General features: G+C 47.9%; 2 protein-coding genes across 2 annotated transcripts; one reads left to right on the top strand and one right to left on the bottom strand.

Annotated features, from left to right (window-relative positions):
• Positions 1–1,157: 1,157 nt before the first annotated feature.
• Positions 1,158–17,377, bottom strand: DHX38 (DEAH (Asp-Glu-Ala-His) box polypeptide 38). Its single transcript, XM_006878641.1, has 27 exons — positions 17,367–17,377; positions 16,268–16,609; positions 15,687–15,874; positions 14,387–14,491; positions 13,734–13,881; positions 13,466–13,584; positions 13,227–13,303; positions 12,662–12,817; positions 11,992–12,153; positions 11,753–11,860; positions 11,308–11,420; positions 9,717–9,854; positions 8,703–8,889; positions 8,380–8,565; positions 7,926–8,066; positions 7,485–7,595; positions 7,290–7,406; positions 6,973–7,080; positions 6,473–6,585; positions 5,614–5,822; positions 5,376–5,530; positions 4,960–5,115; positions 4,739–4,873; positions 4,446–4,571; positions 3,904–3,999; positions 1,925–2,046; positions 1,158–1,332 (listed from the first exon to the last, which is right to left on the bottom strand). Exons 2-27 carry the CDS (start codon positions 16,588–16,590, stop codon positions 1,248–1,250), a joined length of 3,684 nt encoding a protein of 1,227 aa, XP_006878703.1. The 5' UTR covers positions 16,591–16,609; positions 17,367–17,377; the 3' UTR covers positions 1,158–1,247.
• Positions 17,378–21,390: 4,013 nt separating this feature from the next.
• On the top strand, positions 21,391–24,787 carry TXNL4B (thioredoxin-like 4B). The gene is made up of 3 exons (XM_006878640.1): positions 21,391–21,522; positions 22,836–22,987; positions 24,622–24,787. Exons 1-3 carry the CDS (start codon positions 21,391–21,393, stop codon positions 24,785–24,787), a joined length of 450 nt encoding a protein of 149 aa, XP_006878702.1.
• The last annotated feature ends 1,140 nt before the right edge of the window (positions 24,788–25,927 follow it).

The following is a 25,927-nucleotide window of genomic DNA, read 5'->3' as shown; positions in this document are numbered from 1 at the left end:
AGTTCTAATTATTAGACGATGTAGTCAAACAAGTTTATTTGCAGAAACTTCTCAGGAGGCCTTTTCTTTCTGAAACTACTAAAAAGGTTTCATCTCTGCTGGTACAAGAGCAGTATCTGAACACCTGGAACGCTGCATTTTCACAAAGTTTTCCTGCAAATATTTTACAGAGTTGTCCTGTGGAGTGATGACACTAGAGAAAAGCAGGTAGTGAGTTACAGGACAACAAACGGGCAGTGAACTTAGGGAATATCATGTCACCCAGCTCTCCAGCTTACAAGAGACAGAAGGAACAGCAGGGCCTAGAATTCTTTAAGGAATTACCAAAGAAGGTTCTAAGCACTAGTCTGAATTGCATATATGAAAAAGAAATGGTTTCGAATAGAAGCCAAATGATTCACCCTCCCAGTTCCCAGTGGGACCTGAGTCCAGAGAACTCTACGTGGCAGATCTTCTACAGGCCCAGAGGACAAGGAGCCCAGAGTAACATCGACGGGACGGGCAGCCCCAGCCCTCCTTCCTCAGTCCTCCTTAAAAAGGGGTTAAGTTCGCCACACGACTGTTTGGCACATGTGAGCTTGCCCTTTACGCCTTCCTATGCTGCCCCATCTGAGGAGGCCACTTCCTGCTGGTAAAGGATCTGTCCAGCATGCCCTGGGCCCCTATGAGCCCTCTCTCCGAAGCTCTGACCGCTCAACTGCTGACACTTCTACACAGACACCCTGTTCTCATCAGCCCCAGTGAAAGCATGCGCACGAGTGAACTGAAAGCAAGGATCTCGGGAAGTAGGTCAGGTGCTCGACCTTTCCTCTTCATCTATGATTAGAGCAGTGAAGGGGGGAAAACAGTCACAAGTACAAAAACATTTTACAAACAATAAATTTATCTCCAAATCCTGAATTATAAGCAATTACAGTCCCCTCTATTTTGCTGCTTTACATAAGAATTTGAAAAAGCCATGGTCACACAAGTCCCTTAGACGCTTACGTGGCGACACTGGATCTGGCCGCTTCGCTCTGGTGGCATCTCAGCTGTTCCGCTGGGCCAGACAGCAGCCTCAGCCCCTCCCAAGCGCCTCCACCAAGGATGATCTCCTCCCTCCACAGCAGAGCCTGATCTCAGCAGGAACCTCCCCCAGGGGCACAGGCAGGTGTACACAGACGAGGGGTCTTTGTTCAGAGGCCCGGAGCATCCAGCCAGTGGGCTCAGGACAAAGTGTGGTTATCCCCTCCCAGGGACAGCTCAGCTCAGAGCCCAAAGCGCGCTGGGGTGCGGCGAGGGGTCATGGGTTCCCCTTGCTCTTTCCGACCAGGAGTGTAGATCTTAGTAGACCTGAAGACACAGGAGAAGAGGTCAGGAGACACTGGCTCCTCCCTTCTGCCCAAGACACGAAGAAGGACAAATAGCCTGAGCCCCGCTGAGTCCAGCTGATGTTGAGAAGAGGCTGGAGAGCTACAGGATCTTATCCTCACTTCCGCTCCCCTCTCCTTTCCCATTTTTGATTGGAAGGAGAAGATGAAAAGAAAGGAAGCCCACCTCATCCTGATCCATTAAGGAACATGGTAGGCTAAGCCTTCTAACTCCTTCCAACTTCCCCCGGTGAGCTGTGGAGTGGCCTTGCACTGAATCCTCAAGGCAGCCGCTCCACTGACACACAAGCCCACGGGTCTCATTTTCCCTCTCCACTGTGGAGTCCAGCCTCCTCCTCGTCAGTAACTGTCAGACTCATCCTGTACCCAGCCGTTCGGGCCGAGACAGTGACCAGGTTTGCAGATATGTCTCCATCCCAGGAGTGTCAGCTCGGCCTCCATTCGGGCTCCTGTCAGTGACCTTCCTTCCCCTTTCACAGACCCTACTCTAAGACCCTGCATCCAGCCTTGAGACACATACTACCAGGTCAGGAGTGTACCGGGGGCAGGCTCACCTGACACTGCACAGGGGGCTGCGCTTCTCCTGCTCCTGTCGCCGGGCTCGCAGCTGCTCCTCGGCCAGCGCCATCTCCTCCTCCATGGCAGAGGCTTCTTCTTTGGCCCGACGGCGGTTCTCCTAGAAAAGCAAGAGGGCACTGGCTGGGCAGGCTGGGGGCTGTCAGGACGGGGCTACTGCCAACCGAGAACCGGTCGGACCAGGCCACCTCTGAGAAGGAGGGGCATGTGACACTTAGACTGACACCATGTCCACCTTTGCTTTGGAAGCCAAAGCCCAGTTTTCATTGATTCGATAAACTGCTTTCATTTTTGTGACCTAACACGTGGTCTAGTCTGGAGGACGTTCGGCCTGGAGGGTGTGTACTGTGCTGTTGAGAGGACTGTCCATGTATGTCTAGCTGGTTAACTCCACTGGCTAGTTCTGCATCTTTGTTGAGTTTCTTTCTCATCGATCTGCCTTTCATCAAAAGTAGTGTATTGACGCCTCTACTATTATTGTGGAGTTTTCTATTTCTCTATATTCCAATCGGTTGAAGAAATGATTTATGTACCTTGCAGCTCTATCACTAGGGACGTGGACACCAAGCATTCTTATGTCCTCTTGTTCAACTGACCTTTAAATCATTATATAACAACTTTGTCTCTTATGATGATTTTTGCCTTGAAGTTTCTCTTACCAGAGATTAACTTTGCCACTCTTTTTTTTCTTTTTATTGTTGATCCTATCTGCATGAAATACTAGTGCTTGCTTTTTTTTTAATCTAATTCACAACTATGCCAGAAATACAGGAAATGGGGAAGACACTACTACAGGGCTGGGAGGCACTGGCCTGAGGGAAGATGTACAGGTCCAACACGGGGAGAACTATGCTAAAAAGAAGGAAAACTAAAAAAAGAGAGCACACTGGGTGAGCCCAGGTCCTGGATCTAGGTAAGGGTCATCAACGGATCCTGGGAGGAGAACTGATAATGGAGGTGCTGGTCATCCCTGGCATCATTACAGGGGGACCAAGCTCTCCTGATGGGACCTCCTGCTGGGTCCGACTGGATGGACCCTAATGGAAAACACAGCACAGTCTCTCTGCACCTTTCCCTAAGATGACTAAGCCTGGTCTAATCGAGCTTTTCATTACTAGCTGAATGAAAATAGCCAGGACAGAGGCACACACTGAAGACCACCATGATGGAGCCCCTTAGCCTGTGACCCTCTGGACCCTTTAAACTTGGAACTGAAACCACGCCCAAGGAGCCCTTGTAATCATATAAAAGAGTCGATAAAGTGAACAGCAGCACGCACAGGGAGGGTTCTCCACAAAATAATCAATGTGTCCAAAAGGGGCAGCATCTGCCCCAAAACAAGGCTCAGAGAGCAACAAAGGGCAGAAAAGAAAAGGGCAAAAGGAAAGAGGGCATCCAGGAAGGAAGTGGAAGAGTGCTCTACACTGAGGGAACCATAGATAATGTTACACAACAGACTGTACAAACCGCTGAGCAGACAGCACATCTGCTCCGTAAACCTGCACTGAAAAATGACAGACAAACCCCACATGAGGAAGCAATCAGCCGCGTACCAAATGCAGAACAAGTGACCTCATTTGTCCAATAAATCCGTATTACTCAGAGTAGAGGGAGACTGTTTTAGGATAAAAGATGTAAAACACATAATAACCGAATGTGGTGCTGGAGCCTAACGCCAGCAGATCAATACCAAGCAGCTGTCTTTGTGCTAACTGGGTAATGTGAGTAAAGTCTGAAGACGGAGGCAAGAGTGAAGATTTGTTAGAGGTGACAATGGCAGGGAGGTTACGCTTAAGCACTTTAATTAGAGATCCGATATTTCAGTATGTGCAGGTGAAATGGCATGATGCCAAGAGCATGCTTACTATGTTCTAGAAAAATAAGTGGAAAATGTGGACAAGCCGGTGGGAGACGAATGACTCGACACTGGCAGCGTGAGGCTGCCTCAGTGCCTTACCTGTCGTGACTTGCCTGCCTGCTTCACGCTGTAAAACATGGGACCCAGCTCAGCCAGCCACTCCCCGTCCACAGCCGTCACACACTGCATGTACTCCTGCGGACAGAAGGGCGGTGGTAGACACGGTCACTGAAGGCTGGTGCTTCTGGCCTTCCCTCCCAAGGGCAAGTCCACAATTAGCAGCTAAGTGGGAAGGAACCCGAGCCAAAGACAGGACTGTTAATCCCTTCTCCCACTCAGATTTCACCACACTTGAGAAAAATGGCTCCTTAGCCATGAGGCAAAATTCCCTCAGGATACCCTCTGAGATAGCAAAGGGGGTGGTCTTCCTAGGTAATGGGGGTCAATCCTATCTATTGAACTGACATCACTGTTTGGAGAGGTTAAACTGATAAAGCGTCCCAAATCTCCAACTGAAAACCAACCTCAAACTCCCCTGTGACCTCAAGTCTTCCCAGCTGAGAACTCAGGGGCGTGGGCGTGTCGCTGCAGCCTGGCCCAGCGTGGCCTATGCTGCACCAGCAGCCTCAGTGACGACTCACCTTGGTGGTCATAACCAGTTCGTGATACACAATGTAGTCCGGGGTGTAGCCCATTCCAAAGAGGGAGCTGGTGGGGTGCAAGTGGCAGGGCATCCCTGTCCGGACGTTGACATACTCCCCAATTCCCTAGAGAAGATGGAACAAGGCCTGTCAGGCACGCGCTGCTCCTCTGGGAAGCTTCCCTGTCCCTTAAAATCACCAGTACAGGCTTGGAAAGGAAACGCACCGCTGTGGGGAAGGCTGGGGGGAGGAAAGGGAGGGCCAGGCACCCACGGCTCCCTGCACTCACTCACCTTGAGCTTGGCAGCCTGGTGGAAATAGGCAGCACAGATGCACTTCCTGACGATGTCCCAGTCGGTGCCACACGAAGCCAGGCTCATGCGCTGCTGCACCATGATGTCCTTGAGCTGAGCCCGTACTTCCCTGACCTAGAGAGGGACACACAGTCGGCAGGGTGGCACTTGGCCTCCCTGACCCCACTCCTCAAGCCTGCCCCTCGGGGCCTCAGCCCCACCTTCCGCATGGCTTTGGCATGGATGAAATGATCGTTACACCAGATGGTGGAGTAATTGTTATTCTTCCACTGCAGGTAGACATTCAGGTAAGTCAGATGATCACTCTCAGGGACAGCAAACTTCTCCCGGATTTGATCGCTCTCCTCCTCCCGGCCCTAGGGAGGGAACGAGAATCCTGAGACTAAGCACCAAGGGCAGACCCAGGTCCACTGAGCACACCCCAGAGAGACTCACGCTGTCAGCACGACGGCACACCCCCCAACACACTGCCCTTAACACTCCACGCAAACGAAACATAACTATGACCAAACAGTGCTCATCCTAAAATGTGAGGCCCCAGACGCAGCCATATCGGACTAAAAACTTAGCTCTTACAAACTTCCACAACCGCCCCCGAGCCCCACCAGCCCCTCACCTTGGGCCTGTAGAAGATGGCGGGGACTGAGAGCATGGAGACAATGAGCAGGATCTCGGAGCTGCAGCCCATGTCACATGACACGATGAGCATCTTGGACAGGGCCGGGTCCAGCGGGAACTCCACCATCAGCCGCCCAGTGGAGGTCAGGCCGCCTAGAGGGAGGAGTGAGGACAGGCATTCAGAGAGGGGAAACCCAAACCTGGGCCCGCGAGGCCAGGCCAGGCTCAGGCCTCACCTGTGTTGTCCAGGGCCCCGAGGATCCACAGCTGGTACATGGAGTTGAGCATGTTGTCCTCCGGTGGCGGGTCCATGAAGTGGAACTGCAGCAGGTCCTGCACCCCGAGGGACTTGAGCAGCAGCACCACGTTGGCCAGGTTGGTCCTCTGGATCTCGGGCACCGTGGTAGTCAGCAGCTCGTTCTTGTAGGCGCTCTGGGTGTAGAGTCTGCCAAGGAAGAAGACGATCCTGGTTGTCCCACGGCCACCAGTGTGCTGCCCCGGTGAACCCCTTACTCAGCCGGCCCGCCCGCCCGGAACCCTTCAGTGGAAGGTGCACAGGCACACAGGTGAAAGCCCCAAGGGAAGGGCACACCGCATTCCTCCACATGGTCTTTTAATCCCTTTAATGTTCAGCCTATTCACAGCCCAATCCTCTCAATCCTTCTAGTTCAGTTTCCCATATGCCAGTTTTATGTCTTGAACCAATGAGCCTGGGGACTAGGATTAGCAATGGCTTTTAACCTCCTTCTTTAAATATTTTTTTTAAAGTCTTCAATGAACATGCTTTTAAAAAGTAGAAGCAGCAGCGAGTAACTAGAAATAAAAGAACCAGTGACGTGATTCACCAAGAGGCTTGCTCTGAGGGCAGACGGGCTCCTGTAACTGCTGTTCTACAGCGAGAAGGCGACAAGGGTCTTCGACAAGGGTCTGCCTAAGACTCAAGGTCACTCACACCCCAGGTCTCACAGCCAGGAGTCGGCCTGGGGGCGGCCAGCACCCCTGCTGACCCTGCTACCTCCACCACACCACCTGCCCAGCCTCACAGCTGGCAATCCCAGCACTGCCCCCAAAGGCAGGCAGGCACGGGGCTCCTACCTGAAGCACTGACCTGGGCCCGTCCTGCCAGCTCGCCCTGAGCGCTGGTTAGCGTTGGCCTGGCTGATGGGGTAGATCTGCAGAGCATCCATGCCAATCCGTGGGTTGAACACCTAAAAGGAGCAAAGAACAGCTCAGGACAGAGTGAGGAAGAAAGAGAGGCAGCTGTGCGGCGAGATCCCCAAATCCTGCTGTTACAGGATGTCCAGGGATGGACCTCAGCAACAGAGGCCACACATCCTTCCAGAGCCAGGAGCCTCAAGAACCACCCACGCTCATTAACACTAACTTGGTGGCCTCTACTGTTACTTATCTAACTCATCAAGTCGTTCCAAAGTAAAGGAAAATTAACAGCAAAACCAGTACTTATGAATGGAAAGCCCCTCAACATCACCACCCCACCTCTATGTGCACCCCTTGCCCAGGGTTAAGAGCCCAGTACAGGGTTTCCTACCCCGAGGTCGCTCTGGGGGAAGAGCCAGGACCCATGTCTCTCTTACCTTTAATTTGCAATAACCAGAGTCGATAACAAACATAATGCCATCAACAGTCAGTGATGTCTCGGCAATGTTGGTGGCAACGATGCACTTCCGAACACCATCTGGAGCCTAGACAGAGCAGATACACGGAGAGAAAGTCCCTCAGCTGAGCACACTCCCCACGGGGGGCAGAGCCCACCCCTCCAGCCCCCTGCTGGGAAAGAACTAGCCTTTCTGCTGCTTCCTGGGAAGCAAGGAGATTAAGAGTCTAGGTCTCTCTTGCCTGCTTTTAGAGGGTACAAGGATGAGAACCCAAGACGGACGTTCTGCTGTTGTACCTTCTGGAAGATTTTGGCCTGGAGGTCAGAAGGCAGCTGGGAGTAGATGGGCAGCACGGCCAGGGCAGGCGCGTTCTCCAGTTCCTCCAGATGCTCCACAATCTGGTCTGAGGTCACCTGAAGGCCGAGAGGAGCCGTAAGCAAGCTGCACCCCTAGCTCTCAGCCACACCACACTCTCCATCAGAGGTACACACCTCAATGTCCTCCTGGCCAGGCATGAAGATGAGGATGTCCCCGGGGGCACCCGACAAGTGCACCTGCAAGGACTGTTTTACCGCCGCCTCCACGTAGTCCTCCTGTGGGGTCTGAGAACATATTTTGAGAATGAGGGTGAGGCCGCCCTCCCTAAGCTGGAGGCCTAGCCACTGGCAGGGGCCAGAACTCACCAGGCTACACCTATGGCTGGGCTGCCCGCAAGGAACCCCACTGTCTCCCTGAGCCCTGTCACTAAGCAATCACGAAACAATGACACACAAAGACCTCTCCCAGAGCACAGTTCCCAAGTCTTAGGGCTGCAGGCCACCCCACTAATCCCACCAATCACGCAAAATCCTCCCCAGCTCCGTATGCAGCCGACGCCCCACCTCGGGCTTCCCGTCAGAGGTCAGGACCTGTTAACTCAAGAGGCCCAGTACCTTGCTGAAGAGAATGTCAACAGGGAAGGTGCGGCCAGGGATGTGGAAGATGGGGACATTCCCAAAAAAGGCAGCAAACTTCTCAGCATCCATGGTGGCGGATGTTACAATAAGTTTCAGGTCTGAGCGTCGAGCCACCACCTAAAATGAACAGATGGTCAGAGGCTTCCTCACTAGCACCGCCCAGAACAAAACCAAAGTCAGAGCTGACTGCCAGCAGTGAAGACCAAACACACGCAGCCAGCGCCAGGAGAGGCAGGAGCCACTCAACCGAGCGAGAACAGACTCAACGGCAACCCCAGGCCTGAACCCGGGAGCCTGGACGTCTCAGGGCAGGTACCTCTTTGTTGTTTGTAGTCTAGACCCAGGCAGCCAGGCTGCTCCTCAGCCGCTAACCACCAGCCCTGTGCAGGTCAGAGCCGCACACGCGGGGACCCGGCTCCTCAGCCCTCACCTCCCGGAGCAGCCCGAACAGCACATCGGTGTTGAGAGAGCGCTCGTGGGCCTCGTCCATGATGATGGCGCTGTAGTGATCCAGGTCAGCTTCCCGCAGGGACTCTCGGAGCAGGATCCCGTCAGTCATGTATTTAATCAAAGTGTTTTCTGAGGTGCAGTCTTCAAATCGGATGGCATAACCCACCTGCAGGGTCATTTAGATGGTTTAAAACTCACTACCTTTGTGCAACCACCATGCAGACTGATAGTTAAACAGATGACACCTCATAAATCAAAGCTGTCAGGCAATAAACCACACGGCTCACCTTCACGTCCACTTACCTCCTCGCCAAGGTTTCCCCCCATCTCTTCGCTGACTCTTTTGGCCACCGACATGGCAGCCACACGCCGGGGCTGGGTGCATCCGATCATCCCATAGTCCGTGTAACCATCTTCATGCAAGTACTGCGTCAGCTGAGTGGTCTTACCGCTTCCTGTCTCCCCAACCACAATCACAATGCTGTTATCTCTACAAGGAAGAGAAGCAAAGGGCTAATCAATCAGTGAAAGATCAGATCCAAGAAGAACGTGCCACCCGCCATCTCCGAGTCTCACTGCTCTAAGATCAGGCCAGTGTGAGAGGAGGATTTCACAAGGAAAAGCTCTTCTACCGACAGGCACAACACAGGGAGGTGCCAGCAAGCGAAACGTGAGTGACAGCGTACTCATTCATTCCTGTGGTGCTGCCCAGGACGCTTAGAGAAAAAAAGAAGGACTCCCTTCTCCAGCCGATGTAAAGCATAAAGAAAGAGCTTCTGACAAAGGCTGGAAACAAATGAAGACACCAAAGTCCATACCGGGCTTCCCTGCTTTTCAAAAGTTTGCTTTCCACCACTTTCAAAATAAATCTAAAGGGGATTTTTGGTTTTACAAACAAAGTGAAGCACATTCAGCATTTGTTTTGCAACGAGCCACCCAAAAGGCAGCGAGTGGCATCACCCAGCCTCTTCTCCAGAACTGACACTCAGCATCTCAGAATCAACCCCCAGACCTCTGAACGCAGTCTGCCTACACCAGGGTTAGTGTGAATTTAGGCTCTGCTTGTTATCTGAAGATAGGCGCTCTGGTGCTGCTAAAAGGTTCACGGTTCTAAGCCACTAACAACCCTGAGGGAGAAAGGAGAGCGTGTCATAAAGCTTTACAGCCTCAGAGTCCTAAGGGAAGGCCACTAAGAGTCAGAATCGGCTCCACAGCAGTGGATCTGGCCTGGGCTTGGCAGATGGCACAATGTGGCAGGTTGGCCTCTGGGTCTCGGAACACTGGGCCATTTTCCCTGTATCCATGGGGGTGAATTACCTGATGATAGTGAGTAGCTCCTGCTGCACCGCGAAGATAGGCAGGTACTGCCTCTGCTCCAGAATAGACTTCTTTTTGGCAAATTCACTGCTGGCTTCACTCTTCTTCTTCATGTGATCTGCAAACTTCTGCTCCGTCCTGTGGACACACAGCTGCCTAAGTTCCTTGCCTGACTTCCTAGTACTTCCCTTCCTGACTGGGTTGGTACTCTTCCTCCTACACCTCGAATACAAACTACTTCTACAAGGCACAAATCTCTAAGACGCTAAAGGAACCTGGAGGGTAATCTCCTTTAGTCTGAGGGGCTGGAAATGCTGTCAGAATCCATCACCCACAATGCAGTCTACACCCTGAGGTCAATAAGCTAAATACAGGCCCCCTGGAGGATTGCAGGACCCCTGGAGGACGGCAGAACCCCTGGAGGATTGCAGGACCCCTGTAGGACTGCGGGACCCCTGGAGGACTGCGGGACCCCCTGGAGGACGGCAGGACCCCTGGAGGACTGCAGGACCCTTGGAGGACTGCAGCACAGTTCCAGGGGGCAAAACAGCCATACCATTCCACTGAGGAGTCATGGTGTGAAGCACCCCTGTCTAGGCCAGACAGAGCCCACCAGGTGTCATTTTCAGAGAATTAGGAGCAAAGTCCCAGCTGGTGTTTACCTACACAACCTACTGAATGCACTCAAATGCGCAATGTGCGTAAACATCCCGGGACTGAACAGCACAAAGACCCCCCTTCAGGACCACAAAAGTCTACAAAGTCCTTGAAACTCGCCCTCTGCCAACACTTTCCTCTATCATCCCTACACCAAGCTCGGCCAATTTCTAATTTCAGTCAGTCCCCCAGTTACCTCTCAATCCATATTTATTAACTAGAGACTGATGAAGGCTTGACCAAGTTCTCCTTTAGGGTATTTCTCACCGGAACACAGAGAATTAGGGACTTGTAATATCGTTCACTCACTAGAAGCTCAGTGTGTTGAAAGGAGGCTCACGAAGAACAGGGGGGTGTAGCCAATGCAAGAAGCCCAATAAGCTGTTACCCGGTTTCCTCTAATGTGTATTTGAACAGGGAAGTCACTACCCAATAAAACAACACTTTGTAGAATCCTGCTAAAAACAGTTCTTACATAGAACTGATAACTGATATCTAAGAAATGCTATCTGAGCCCAGCCCCCTACAATGAACATGTGAATGGCAGCTGAGCACAGTGGTTAAATGCATGGGCTGATGCTAGCCGGCCGGGGGAGGCCTTTACTCTGCCATTTCCTAGCCAGGTGAGCTCTACCAAATAGCTGGAAATGGGATTAGCCATTTCTTCATGGAACTGCTGTGGAAGCATTTAATGTCAGCTGTACAGAGAAGCTTACACTAGTGGTCATGGTGGTGGTTGGAACTCTACTGAGTGAAAGTGGTAGATGGTGGACAGAGAAACCAGGAAGGATGGAAGAATGTCTGTCTGCATTAAAGTCAAGAGTGACGAGCTGTTTTCACGTCCCCAAGCCATGAGCTCTGTGAGTTCCAGAGTCATTGCCTTCAAGATCCCCCCGCTTCCAGGGCAGCCCACCGCTGGCCTGGAACAGCCTACCTGTAGTCCACTTTGCCATCTTCTGTCACAGCTTTATCTGGCTCTTCCTCTTTTTTGACACCCATAATGTCTCCCAGTTTGGTTCCTGCCAATTCCCAATGTTTGTGCTGAGCCTGAAAAAGACAAGAAAGCAAGTCATTCCATGCAGTCGTGTCCCTGTGGGCCAAAGGCAACCAGCCTGGTGTGTGGGCAGGTTCCACCCAGCAGGAGCAGCGGTGGCGCCAAGCAGCATGTTCCAGCTCTGGGGACCCAAGGCCCCAAGCGGTAAGCCCGGGGGTGCTTTCACTCAGTGTGGGACAGGAAAGCAGCACCGTCCTCCCAGGGCTGACCCTCGCCCTGCGTGCGCCCTCTCCCTTCCTAAGGAATCCCAGCTGCAAGGCCGAGCATAGCTTTTTAGAAACAAGAAAAACACATGACTTCCCACCCTGGGAGGTGAGAAAACAACCTTTTTGCGTTCTTTTTGCTCTCGGTGCTTCCGCACGGTTTGACTGCCTTTTCGAGCAATAATGGCCAGGTCAGAGGTGGCGTCCTTGACGGGAATCACAGGTTCTGGCTGGAGGAGGTTGAGGAAAAAGAAATCGGCACTGATCATTGAAATCAACAAGACAGTCTCTTCCACACACTCGCTCCCTCCTTTCTGGGTCTCCCTCGTGCCTCCTCTCCAGTCACATAGGTGCCGCTCACCTGCTTGGTGAAGACGATGCGCCCGTCCAGGAAGGGAGGCACCAGGTTGTGAACCATCAGATGCACCTTGGCTGCGTTGTCCTCTTCAAAGTCTTCATCCACCTCCAGGCGATGGACCACACCACTGGTGAGCATTCGGTTGGTCTCCCAGCGCTCATTATCCTGTGAGGACACAGTGGCAGCCACACTCAGACTGCAATCAGAAGGTGAGTAACAGAGGTCACCGAGCAGGTCGACCCCCAGGTCCGGACAGGAGGGCCGTGGGTCCCCACAGAGCTGTCACAGGCCTTTCAGCTCTGCAACTCCTCAAGCTAAGAGTCACTCATCCCAAATCACCTCCAGTAACATGTTCCAAAAAGTAGCACCTTCTTCCGTGCAAGGACAGAGATGGTGACAGTCCCTGACATTCAGCACAGAGCTAGAGCTTGTCACATTAATGAGGGGACACATGACAGCACCCCTCAACAGCTGACCTCAAGGGAATACTGTGAAGCTGACAAGTCATGTGCTGGGGATTTCATAAGTTACTGACAAGTCTGTGTGGAGCCCTCTCCCACCTCCAGAGAGGCACCTAAATCACACCTCTGGGCAATGGGGAGACAAACTCTGGTCCTTCGACCTGACCCCCACTCTGCTGGAAATCCACTCCAACCGCTGTAGGTGGCCTGACCTCATTGATCTGTCTGCGCTGAGCTGAAATGCGCTTCTGCTTCTGTTTATGCAGATGCTGTTCCCGCCTCCTCACGTAGTCCTCAGAAGAGTAGGCCAGCGGGTTGTGGAACTCATCATAGCCCTCGTCCATCATGTACCAGTCCCGGTCAGCTTGCTGCAAGGCATGGGGCAAAGGGACACAGAGGGGGGGGTCAAGGTTATGTAAGACAAAGCAGGGAGGGTCAGCACGGAGCAGACGTGTGGTAGGTAAGCACAGAGCGACCCTGGTTAGAGGGCAGGGAGAGGCCACCCTCCTCTAACACGAGTCACCCGTATGATGGTGCAGCCGACCCACGAGAGAGCCTCTTAGATGACCACACATCGCCGTCAACACCTAACAAGAACACTTAGGGCTGACCTGTGGAGCTAGTGCCTCTGGAGAGAGACTCCTGGGTCCAAAAGTAAGTAAATAACCACACAACCTCACCAAAGTACAGAATGACTAGTGTCCCTGATGGCTCCTGCGTTCTAAGCCCACTTCCCCCCACTCCCACCTCCTGGTCAGCCCCTCAACGATGTTTTACCCTCTGGTCATCCTCCCACTGCTGCCGCTCCTCTTCTGTATCAAACGCAATTCCTTCCTCACCATCCTCACGCCGTCCTGAAGAAGAAGACACAGCAGCTCAGTCGACAGGAACCCAGCTTATCCCCAGAGGCCAAGCTCAGACCTGCAAAGCCATAAAGCCCCAGAAGTGCCGCCTCTGCCCCACTTCACCGGAATCAGAGGGCCTGCCTCCCACCGCCAGCTCCCTCCATGAGTTACCTCTGCCCCTGGACAGACGCGGCGTGGAGCCCAGGTGTCTTCTGTCGTCTGCCCACTCGTTGTATTTGTAGGACGGGGTAGGTAGAGGGGTGTCATCTGAGTATTTACTCCTGACAGACCTGGAAACAGCACTACCTGCATCACTGAGCAGCCACTAAGCTGAGACATGCTCCCCAGCTGCCAGCTGTGCCCCAGCCCGGATCCCTGCGCCTCACCTCGCCCACCCCGTGCCCACCCGCCCAGAGAAACCAGATGGCCAGGACATCACCTATCTCGATCTCGAGTGGAAGGCCGATGGCTCCTCTCGGAGTCCCGATAGGAAGGCGAGGGGGAGGGTGACTCCCACTGGGAGCGCCTCGAGCTGCCGTAGCTGCTGTCCTCTTCCTCCCAGGTTGACCTTGAAGGGGTGGCAGCATCTGGAGCCACAAATGACATGCGTCCTCAGGAAACAGTTCACTTAACCAAGACATCGCACCCTCCCCAAATTCACTGCTTTTACTGTTCATAAGCCCCAGTATCTCTTCCTAACGGATAGGAGGATTAAGACAGTTGTCAAAGGCATTTGATTTTAATGGAGCCATTTTCTTTTATTAACAGTGTTTTCAGAAATGTTCAAATTGTCTCTGTGACTACATCTCTTTTGAATATAAGAATTCTTTTGAAGAAATCTTCCTCCCCTCTCTCTTTTTCTCACTCTTTACTGCCATTTGGCAAACTGTCCATTCAGTAAATGAACCTCTCCCCCGAGGAAACACATCCATCCTGGGAGGTGCTCAGGGCCCCTGACCCTGAACCATGTATTACAAGAGGTTCCTGGCAGAATCCCTGCCACAGGGAACTCACTGCGCATGGCAGTCATTGGCTGTACTTTTCATAAGCTTGAACCTCCACAAAACATGATCAGGAAACGGCAAATTCTACCTTTGGGGCGATGCCGGGGACTCTCTGGTTCGCTTCTCCTGCTGCTGCGCTCGGATCCGCCATCCCGTTCCGACCTGCTGCTGTGTCGACCTCTATCGCGTTCATCTGTGGAGAGCCCCAAGGTACGTGAGCAAGCATGTGTCCTGTGCCAGCTCACACCGCCGTCCCCTCGAGAAAGGGCGGGCCTTCTAGCCCTCACTCACAGGTGTCATCAGCACTGCTATTATGCCATCACTGGCTCCTGAGCCTCCTGTTTTCCCATTCTTCCAAGAGGAAAAACTAGTTACTGGCTAGAAAATTTGAAACTTACAGTAACAGTTCTTTTCCCGCAAGAAATTTAAAAAGTGGTAAGTGTGGGTCTATGGTTAAACTTTTTATTTAAAACAGTTACAAGTTTGTACTATCAAACTGAATAGGAAACAAGGTCAGGATTCTATGTCAAGCTTTGCTCCCGAAACTGTCTTTACTGTATCACCAATCACACTGTAAACTCTCGAGTTTCTTAATCAACTTTGCACCTTTTATTTGGAATTTTCACAAAAAGATTTACACACTCAAACAAACAACTACGTTTCTGGCCACAGCTTTTCTTAAATCGCCCCTTATTTCCAATTCTAATAAGGTCAAAACCTAGCAAAATAAAAACCCCGATAGTCGGCGTCAACTCCTAGTGACCCTGAAGGACAGAGCAGAACTGCCTCACTGGGTTCCAAGGCTGAGGATCTTTACAAAGCTGATTACCACGTCCTCTGTAGAGAGACTGTTGGGTTTGAACCACCAACCTTTGAGTTAGCAGGCAAGCATTTAAAAAACATCCTGCAAATGACCAGTTGCCATCACAGTCAATTCCAACACAGGGCAACCTCATGTATTTCAGAAAAGAACTGTAGTCTGTCATGTTTTCTCGGCTGTGACCTTTCAGAAGTAAATAGATTACTAGGCCTTGTTTCCATGTTGTCTCTGGGTGGTTTCAAAGCACCAATCTTTCAGATAGCAGCCAATCACTTAACCATCTGTGCCAGCCAAGGAGTCCTGTCTTACAAATGTTGCTGTTACGTGCTGAGTAGGAATTGACTCCAGCAGGTTTTCAGAGGCAGCAGCTCACACGGAAGGAGACTGCCCATCTTTCTGTCACAGAGTGGATTTGAACCACTTGCGTTTTGGTTGGCAGTGCAACTCCTTATCTGCTAGGCCACCAGGGCTCCTAACTAATTAGCATCATGAAACTTCTTGCAACAAGAAAAGGCCGACGTGTTTATTCAAATGGTTACAGGAATAAAAACGATGGCTGACAGCGTACCTCTGTCTCTCTTGCGGTCATAATCTCGGTCCCGTGATTTCTCCTTCTTGCGATCCTTTTCTTCTTTGGACGAGGCATAGACACCATGCTCCCGTCGGTCCCGCTCTCTCTGCCGACTGCGTTCCCAAAACTCTTCACTCACACCACCAGGATGGGACGGGGTCTCTACTCGAGCAGGTCGATAATGTCTGAAAGGTGAGGGTGATTGATAAAAGGGCCCCTCCACAGGAGAAACAACCAGCCCCAAAAGTAGCTCTTGGCTTCACTCCAAACAAGTCACCTGTCCCTTCCACTTATTTTTCTCTGGCGCATCTGCCAACATGTACCAGGGAAGCTTATGGCCAACTTACGTATGGCAACAACCCAAACCATTTCTAACTTACATCACTTATTCTCTAGTCACGTTTGAACTCTCCCCAGAAATATAAAGATAATAGCAATTCCAACCTGCGCGTACCATTACACAATCATAAAATTTAAAAAGCTCTAAGTGGCCAACAGAAAAACAAAGAGAAATACACTGTTATATCTGTGGTCACCATTTTCATTTCCTTTGAGTGAACCTTTCCTAAGGGCTTTACCTGTCTTTCCGGCTACCTCGGCCAGACTGGTCACCATCTTCCTCTTCTGCATCCCTCTGGTCCTCTTTGCCCTCCTCCCAGTCTTTGTAGGAAGACACTCTGGATTTCTTCTTGTCCTCGCCATCATCTTTCTCCTCTCGCTCTCTCCTTTTCAGGGAGGCCAGCAAGTCCAATCCCAACAAGGAAGGGCGGGGAGCAGGGGCCTTGAAGACATGCTGCTCACTGGCTGCACTTTTGGTCTTGCAAATAAGACCACCAACCTGAGAGTCCAGATCAGTGCCTTCTAACCGATGAATTGAAGCATCCTCGCTGGTATCCTCCATCACAGGCTCCAAGAGTTCTGTGGAAAGAAGGCAAACAATTTGGTACAGGAGAAGGGAAAGTTAGGCTCAGCTCTTAAGATTTACTTAGGCTATGAATTTTTCCTCCTCAGAGCTCTGGTGGCCTACTGGTTAAGGAGTTGAACTGCCAATCCGAAGGCACATGGTTCAAATCCACCAGCTGCTCCTTGGGAGAAAAAAAGGCAGGCTCCTCCCTGTGATTTACAGGCCTTGAAAACCTATTAGAGGTTCAGCTATGAGTTGCTCACGAATCAAGGATAAGTAATTTTCCTCCTCTTGCAATAAGACAAGGATACCTACTAACAAGAATTTTCAGTTAAGTCACTGGCAAAATCCAAAAGATTTGTCAGGGATTGGATTATGTTCCCTTAAGATACCCTTTGATCTGACACAAGTAAGTTTTCCCAGGTTGTGATATGCATTCGATTTTACCTTAAAGAGATAAAAGGAGAGAAGCTAGCAGAGAGGCAGGGCCTCAGTACCACTAAGAAGAGCCAGGAGTGGAGCACATCCTTTAGTCCCAGGACCCTGCACTCAGAAGCTCCCGTTGTTGTTCAGTGCTATAGAACAAGCCCTGATTCATGCCGATCCAATGCAATGCCGCCCAACCCCGAGCCATCCTCCCAGGCCCTGCTCTGCTCAAGCCCACTCTTGTAGCTACTGTTTCAATCCATCCTATTGAGAGTCGTCTTCCTTTTCTCTCCTTTATGAGGCATGATGCCTTTCTGATAACATGTTCAAAGTATGTGAGATGAAATCTCACCACCCTTGCTTCTAAGGAGTATTCCTTCTGGCTATACTTCTTCCAAGACCAAGAGTAACTCTTGTTGTTGTGTACCGAGTCAGAAAAGGTCATAGCTGGCCCTCCAGTGGGTTTTCAGAGGCAGTACATCTCAGAGGAGGAGAATGATCATCTTTCTCCTGGTGCTGGTGGATTCAAACTGGATGCCCTTGGGTTAGTAGCGCAACTTCTTACCCATTAGGCCACCAGAGCTCCTACAGCGATGCTTTCCAAGACAGAGTTCTTAGACCCAGGAAAAGAAGATGACAAGGCCCCTTCCCTAGGTTGACAAAGCATGCTTTCCCCTGGAGTTGGCGCCCTGAATTTGGACTTACAGGGTCCTAAATGATGCGAGAACAAATTTCTGTTTGTCAAAGCCATCATCTTGTTGTATTTCTGCTACAGCAGGAGAAGACAGCTGCCATCTGTATTATTCAGACTCAGGTGGACTGTTTTTTTCTACAGACCAGAATGTTTCGCAGAAAATAGTTACTTCATAGCAGTCAAAATCTATTTAATAACTATGTTCACCAAAAATGTTGGGGAAAAACTCCTTAGATTAGGAAATGATATTTCTGGGAAATATTTTATTTAAGTGACTGTAAGACTAGCCTTCAAATCATAAAAATTCCTTTTCCTTCTCATTGCACAGCATTGCAGACACCTATTCTGAGTACATGCCCAAAATGTCCTCATCCCAACAAGTCTGTAACGCAGATACACTGTGGAGGTGCAGAGTACCACCAGAATTCAGAATATTCTGCCAAGCTTTAATGAACAGACCCTGCTCTATACCATGAGCACTGTTAAATCGACTAGACACAAACCATGAACAAGAGTTATATTTTTAAACTATCATCAGGTAGAACAAAAAAAGAGATGGGATACATGTTGGTGACAACTGTATAAATCTGAGGAAATCAAAATAGGAAGACAGAGATATACACAGGTTTTACCCCACAGTAGTTTAATAAATGCACCCCTAGAATGTCATTCCATGCAGGTAAGGGAGTCTCGTGTATCTTAATGATATTGTCCATTGATAAAAGTCTGGTGAATAAATAAGTTAATGTCAGTATATCAAAGGGAAAAAAAAAAGTAACACGTTTACAAACAGCAGGCAAAGATACCTGTAACACAAGAAAAGGAGTCCTGACAGGAATTAAATGTTAAGGGGGCGGAGACATCATGAGTTCGATTCTAGAAAAGGACTAAATGGCAGAGATACCACAAAAACTAAGAGAAGCACAGTGAACACACACACACACACACACAAGCTGCCGTTAGTGTTTCAACAATTATTCTCCGAGCCAATCACTAGGATAAAGCAGAAAGCCTTTACATTTTGTAACTGGCATTCTAGTCTCAATTACTATGGGCATACAGCCAGTGCTTGGAGAGTGACAGCATGCCTGGAAAGGTAAAGAAACAGAGGAAGACCCTCCTCGAGATGCACTGACCCAGTGACTACCAAAACGGGCTTGATCCGGACAGAAACAATGAGGATGGCACAGGATAGGGAGAGGTTCGTACTTGTTGTTAATTGGTCTCTAGGAGTCGTAGTCGGCTCGCCAGCACCTAACAACAACAGCATTCTCGTAGAGAAGATCCCCACCAAGTTACCTACAAGCGAGCGATACCACCAAGAGAGGAAAGAGGAAGGCAACACAGGACTCGGGCCCGCCAGGCATCACTCAAGGAGAGCTTCGGAAGGATGCAAGTTTTGCTAAGAGTAAGGAGAGCAGCATGGGCAGGCAAGAAAGGGCACAACATTCCCAAGGCAAGACTGAGAAAGACTTTTGAAATCTGGACCTGAGCAAGGGATCGTTACCGGCCGCTGGGAGGGGTTTCAACTGGCCGGGTAGGAAGGAATGAGGAATACTCACGAGACCAGCTCTCCAGGTCCTGAGGCCCTAGATTCTGGGTTGCAGCTGCCTTTCGCTTAAGAACCCCCAACCAAACAGGATCCCTTGAAAGCGGCCATTCCTATACCCATAATGCCTTACGCGGCCTTTCTATCCACCCAGAAATACCATCGAGAACAGCCCGGAAAACGCCGGTTCCTGGAGCCAAACGACTCTGGGACAGATAGCGACCCGGCTGGCTACGCTGAAGAGTCTACGTCTAGGCGCTGTCAAAGACAGAGCCAATCACGTTTACCCCACGAAACGACCCGCCTCTAAGTCTAAGACTGGTTAAGTTCAGAGATGCGGGTCATAGTCACTACGACAGGAAGTGACGTTATGGTTTCCGGTCAGGACCGGAAAAGTGGGGCTTCACGGGAATAACTTCACTAGGGGCGGTGAAGTCGAAAGACCGAAGCTTGAGTGTTGTTGATCCGCTGCGCGCGTGAGTCTTCTGTTTCCGTTCTTTCCCCGGATGTGGTCCTGGGGAGCGGGGGAAGGTTGCTAGGCAACAGCCGCTGGATTCTGTAAGCTTAAAGTCGTTCCCTGAGTTAGTAGAGAAAGACGAAAGGAGTCCTATTTGCTAAACAGTCCCGTTTTGGAAGAGAAGAAGGTGACTTGTACGTATAAAGTATCATCATCCCTGACTTTGTGTTAATGGGTTTTGTCGGAATTGATTCATAGTTGACCTGCAGTGTCAGTAAATCGCACAGGAAATTTCCCGTCCTTCCTCCCGGCAGCTGTTGGATTTGAACTGTGTGCTTTTTTAAAAAAGATGGATCAAATGTTTTGGGGGTTTTTTTCTCAGAATACATGTTAATCGTGGAATGCTTAGAAAAGTCACTCATACCCCGAAGTTTATTAAAAGCACCTGTGTATCCACACTGAGAAGTAACCACTGCTAGTGTTTAGAGTTTTTACTTCGTTATTTTTCTAACCAAATGTGTACACGTACATTGAGGTTCTGTATAATATGGAACTTACACTTTGTTGTTGTTGTTGTGTACCATGGAGTCGGAAACGAGTCCTAGCTGACCCTCAGCTAGTTTTCAGAGGCAGTAAATCACACGGAGGAGATTACCCATCTTATCTTTCTCCCGCAGAGCAAAAAGCTTGCCTTTGACAGCGCAACTCGTTGGCTCCACCACTATCTGCCCGGAATTCTGCACTTACTTTCCTATAACCTGCTTTCATGGAACTGGCTTCAAATGACCACTTTTCTTGATGGAACACTGGTACAATAGGCTGTCGTTTGAGTGAAAAGGGAAAAATTGTTGTTGCTGCTGCTGTTGTTGTTATGGGCCGTCTAGTCGCCTGCGACTCACAGTGACCCTATGTACAACAGCCCTAAACCCTGGTTGGTCTGTCCCGTGCTAATCTTACTGTCTCAGACACGCCTATCCCCATTACCCCAGACACTGAATCAATTCACCTCATCGAAGTTCTTCCTCTCCTGCGCTCTCCTTCCACCCTCCTAAGCATGACGTCCCTCTCCAAGGACTGATCCCACCTTGCAACATGTCGAAAGTGTGTCAGATGAAGCTTCAGAATCCTTGCCTCCAAGGACCAGCCTGGCTTCACCCTCTCCAGGATGAACTTGTTTGTTCTCCTAGCAGTCTGTGGTATATTCAATACTCTTCTCCCGTGCCACAACTCAAAGGCATCAGTTATCCTTCTATCATCCCTAGTCATTGTCCAGCTTTCTGATTCTTAGCAAGTAATTGCAACGACCATGGCCTGTATCCGGCACACCTTAGTCTCCAGACTGACATCATTGCTCTTCAGTACTTTGGAGAGGTCTCTGACAGCTGACTCTAGGATTCCATATTTGTACTGTAGATACATAAAATGCTAGTAACAAATATATGATGGAAGTTGCAGGAGGAAGTAGACCAATGGGAACTGAATTAGAGGAGGGAAAACTTAAGGGAAAAAGAGCTTATGATATCCAGTTCTGTAGACTTTCTTTTTAAACAATATATGACCTACTCTTAATTTTCTTTTAATTAGGACTCATGTGCTCAATCTAAACTGTCTCTAAACATTTAATTTTGTTTTACAATTGACAGTAAGGATTATTATTTGGATTATTTCAAAATGAGCTTCCTGTTGCCCAAGCTGACGAGCAAAAAAGAAGTCGACCAGGCCATAAAAGGTACCGCAGAGAAAGTGTTGGTTCTCCGGTTTGGAAGAGATGAGGATTCCGTCTGCTTGCAGCTAGATGATATTGTAAGTGAATTTTTAAAAGAAATGATTTTTATTCAAAATTTCTACATTATATCTTCAAACTGCATGATGAAGGGGAGCAGACAGGAACAGAAGATATAAATGATCATAATCAGTTTGATTAAGAGTGGATCATGTTCCTGCCTCTGATATGAAGCCCCAAATCTAATTGTCCTGAATCTGTCTGGGTGCTCTTCCCAGTTAGCTACCATCAAGCTCCATTTCATCGACAAGGCAGCACAAGAGCAGAAAACATTATTAACATGTGCCTATAAATATATTCTAATTCAAAGGATGGAATTATAAGTCCCATGCTCCAGGTGGGATAATAACATGAAGGAGAGCAAGTCCCTTCCCACAGCCACAGAACTGCTCAGTTGTAGAGCTTGTATTTAAACTGCTTGCTGATACTCATTTCCATCTTGATTGCCGCCTCAGATATGTGTCTGATGATAATCTCTGTTTGCACTGCACGTCCTGATACTCTGATGAGTAGAGAAAAAGAGAGTAGAAGGGAGTATATGGAACAAATACAGTTTATTATTATCCCCATAAAGGTGGAGATTGCTTGATGTAAGACTAAGATCTCTTCCTTCCATTTCTGTTGCTGCCACCAATCATACCCTTACATGTGTTTCAGGTGTAAGAATTATTGCTCTGTTTGAAAATGAGTCTGTGGTATATTGAGCTTGTGGGGAGAGGAAGGCAGACCAGAAAGTATACCTTCCACTTTAAGAAGGCAAGAATATTTCAGAGGTTAATAACACACTCTGAACCTGAACTCTCTAAATTCATATCCAGGACTTATTACAAAGTTGTGTGGCCAGGGACAAATTACTTTATCTACTTTATATAACCTGAGTTTGCTCATCTGTAAGTGAGAACTGTAAAAGTACCTCTTTCATAGCAATATTCTGAGGATGAAAGGAGATAACATTTAGAAGAGTTGGCACATAGTAAAGGCCAGATAGAGAAATCGCTACTATCTCCATTATATTTGTGAGGTTTTTATTAGTTCACTTGTTTTTAAGTGAGCATGGATTTCTTTCATAAGAAATAAAAAGTAGGGTAAAAATTTATTCACACAGTTCTACACAGGACCCTTTGTCAACAGTGATGCAGACACAGAGGCAAGTATATTATACCATGTCTAATGTAGCCTAATGTAGAACCTGAAAATACTAGATTCTTGGCCCAGAAATTAATTTCAAATTAAATACTGTGTTATTTTCATACTCTGTCCTACTAGGAAGTTTCACAGATGAGACATTAACCCTCTCACATAATTTTAACTATATTTCTCTCTTCATTTGTAGCTTTCCAAAACATCATCCGACTTGAGTAAAATGGCTTCTATATACCTAGTAGATGTGGACCAAACCCCAGTTTATACTCAGTATTTTGACATCAGCTATATTCCATCCACTGTATTTTTCTTCAATGGGCAGCATATGAAAGTAGATTATGGGTAAGTGAGATTGACATGACTTTTATTATAATCTTTTCTTGTTCTTGTAACTAGAACTCTTGTGCACCTCTCCTTGTCTTCCTCCTCTTTGGTGATTTTATGCTGATTATTGACGTCTCAAATGTTTCCTGTAAGTCATTTCAGCATCTTACCTGTTTGCATGTGGCATTGGCCCTGTGATCTTAAATTGGTTATATTTCTTCAGTCCATACCCTCTTTAATTTTTCATGGAAAACTTTTTTATGTAAAATGAATGTTTCAGGTATCAGTGGTAAATTTTAATTTCCTACTTAAATATAAGAAAATTGTACAGTTTGTAAAGCACTAACCATCCCTCAGCTAGAAAATATAGTAATAGCTTTAAAAGTTTTCCAGAGGAATTTAATGTAAAGCAAAATATTTGTTTATTCTTAAACTTTGAGGACTGATAGCTTGCAGTTATAAAAGGAAGATTCTCTCCAGCAAACTAAGACCTGCTTCTCTTGTCAAGTTTCCTTTCTGAAGAATTTTGAAGTCCTATTTGTGCAAAGTCTTTCTGTTAAAGAATGCCTTCAGTGCCATCCATTCAGCATCCTCTTAGTTGTTGAGTAGATCTGTAATTCTTACTGTTTCTTGCTTTCATTGCATTGTTCACTTGCCTAATCCCTGTACCTGCTTGGCCATCTATTCTAAAGTAGTATGTCTTTAAATCTCCTGGAACATGGTTAATGCAATGTTAGTGTGATGCAAACATTCCAGAGGGGCATTTATGACACTGCGTAACCTAAAAGAGCTTAAACTCTTTAACCAGAAATTGCATTTCAAGGAATTTCTTTAAAGAAAATAATCATTAAAGTGGACAAAGTTGGCTATGCCCATTTACTTTCCAAATTAATACTTAGGAAAAAACCTAGATGTTAGTGCACATTGAACAACCTAGAAGAAATAGGATCATTGAGAAAAGCATGTTATAAAATAGTATGCATAGTCTGATTCTCCTTACTGTGAAAAACACACATATACATACACATATATAATAGAAAAGATTGAAAATAATAATAATAATAAAAGATTGGAAGGCTATACACCGAAATTTGACCTCTGGCCTTAATAGTGATTTTCTTGTATGAACAGTCTCTATAAGGAGATTTCATATTTTAATACTAAAACACATATAGCTAAAACATATATTTCCTTGTATGAAATGTTTATATAGGGAGACTGTATTTTAATACTAACACACATACACAGTACACACAACAAATACATATATTAGTATCTTCGCTTGAAGGTTTAAAGTGAATTCACTTCTCTAGTTGATAAGCTTTCAGAGATACGAAAACCAACGACAAATAGACAGGCTCTGCTCATGCTAACACTTAGGAAGTGCTGTTGATAAGAATCTGTGCAGTGAGTGCTAAAGTAAACTGAAGCAGCAGCTTTTCACATGACAGAGCCTCCAGCCTAGCCCAGAGACCACAGCACCAGGGCATTGACCAACAGATGGCGCTCTAGTCACAAAAGCAAAAATCATCACTGCACTTTGTGTCTCCTTCCCTGCCAAGAAGAAAAATTAAGAACTGCCATCATTTGTTTCTCTGGAAGTAATTATAAAAATTCTCAAAGTAGATATTTTTTTCTTTTATGCTACCCAGGTCCCCAGATCATACTAAGTTTGTGGGAAGTTTCAAAACCAAACAAGACTTCATAGATTTGATTGAAGTAATCTATCGAGGTGCAATGAGAGGAAAACTTATTGTCCAAAGCCCTATTGATCCTAAAAATATCCCCAAATATGACCTTCTCTATCAAGACATTTAGCACCTTCACTACCGTCAGCATTGAAGACCACAGCACCTGAAGATAACAGGACCCAGCCAGGCCCCTTCTGGACTCATTTGGAAACATGGTCAGTGTCCAAGTGAAGAAAAGCTGTGATGTGACTGTGTGTAAGATACCTGATGAACCACAGAAGACCATACTGGTCCTTCGATGATCGACAATGGCTCTGTTTCTACAATTTGCAAACTGTAAAGCAGTCAAGTAATGAGCTTCACTTTTCCAGAGTGGTTTTATTCACTTGTTTGTATCGTGTTTTTCTTCTTTAAGTTAGAATGGGCTCTCTGGTTCTCACCTCCAAGATGACAAAAAGGGAAACAGTGGTTCTACCAGAAAGGGCCGTAGCCACATACAGCTTATTCAGTGCACAAACTGTGCCCACTGCATGCCCAACGAAAAGACAATTAAGAAGTTCATCATTTGAAATACAATAGAGGCAGATGCATATGTGCTTCCAAAGCTCTCTGTGAGACTGCACTGCTGTGTGAGTTGTGCCATTCACAGCAAGGTGGAGAGTAACCATTCTTGTGAATCCCAGGACCGCTACACAGATTTAGATCTTCAGGTGCTGCTCCTCGACTTCCACCAAAGCCCATGTAAAGATTTGATTCCTTAAAAGGCTGAAGTAAAAGCTCATCTGAAAGAAAATAAAATGGAAATTACACTGTTTTTTTAAAAAACAAAGAATGGGATCCTCTTAAACATGAGCTAATACAAGTTGACTTAACCATGCTTCTGAGCTAGACAGTCAGAATTAAAAATTAGACATTACGTGTATGAAAACTAACAATTAAGAACAGAGCAAGCAATACAGAGCAAAAAGGGAGGCGGGAGGGTAGGAAATGTATATGAATAAATGAATGAAAGCAAAACAATTATAAATCAGTTCTCATAATGGCAAAAATACTTCCTACCCTAGATGTTTACGTGTACTCAAACATGCGCCTATATCCTTCACACAGCCCTCACTCATAGATTTCTTGTTTTCCTTATGCTCACCTATTTCTAAGCTGTTTTGCTCTTGTTTCTCTCAGAATAATTCTCAGTGGATAGCAGTCAGATTTGTTTTATTTGAACCTCTGTTTTATGTTGAAGCTCAAACTTTTTTTAAAAATTTATTTT

This window comes from Elephantulus edwardii, unplaced genomic scaffold (assembly GCF_000299155.1).
Source record: "Elephantulus edwardii isolate Elephantulus edwardi_28Jun2011 unplaced genomic scaffold, EleEdw1.0 scaffold00001, whole genome shotgun sequence".
NCBI classification, from domain to species: Eukaryota; Metazoa; Chordata; class Mammalia; order Macroscelidea; family Macroscelididae; genus Elephantulus; species Elephantulus edwardii.
This window is presented reverse-complemented; position numbering and strand designations above follow the sequence as displayed.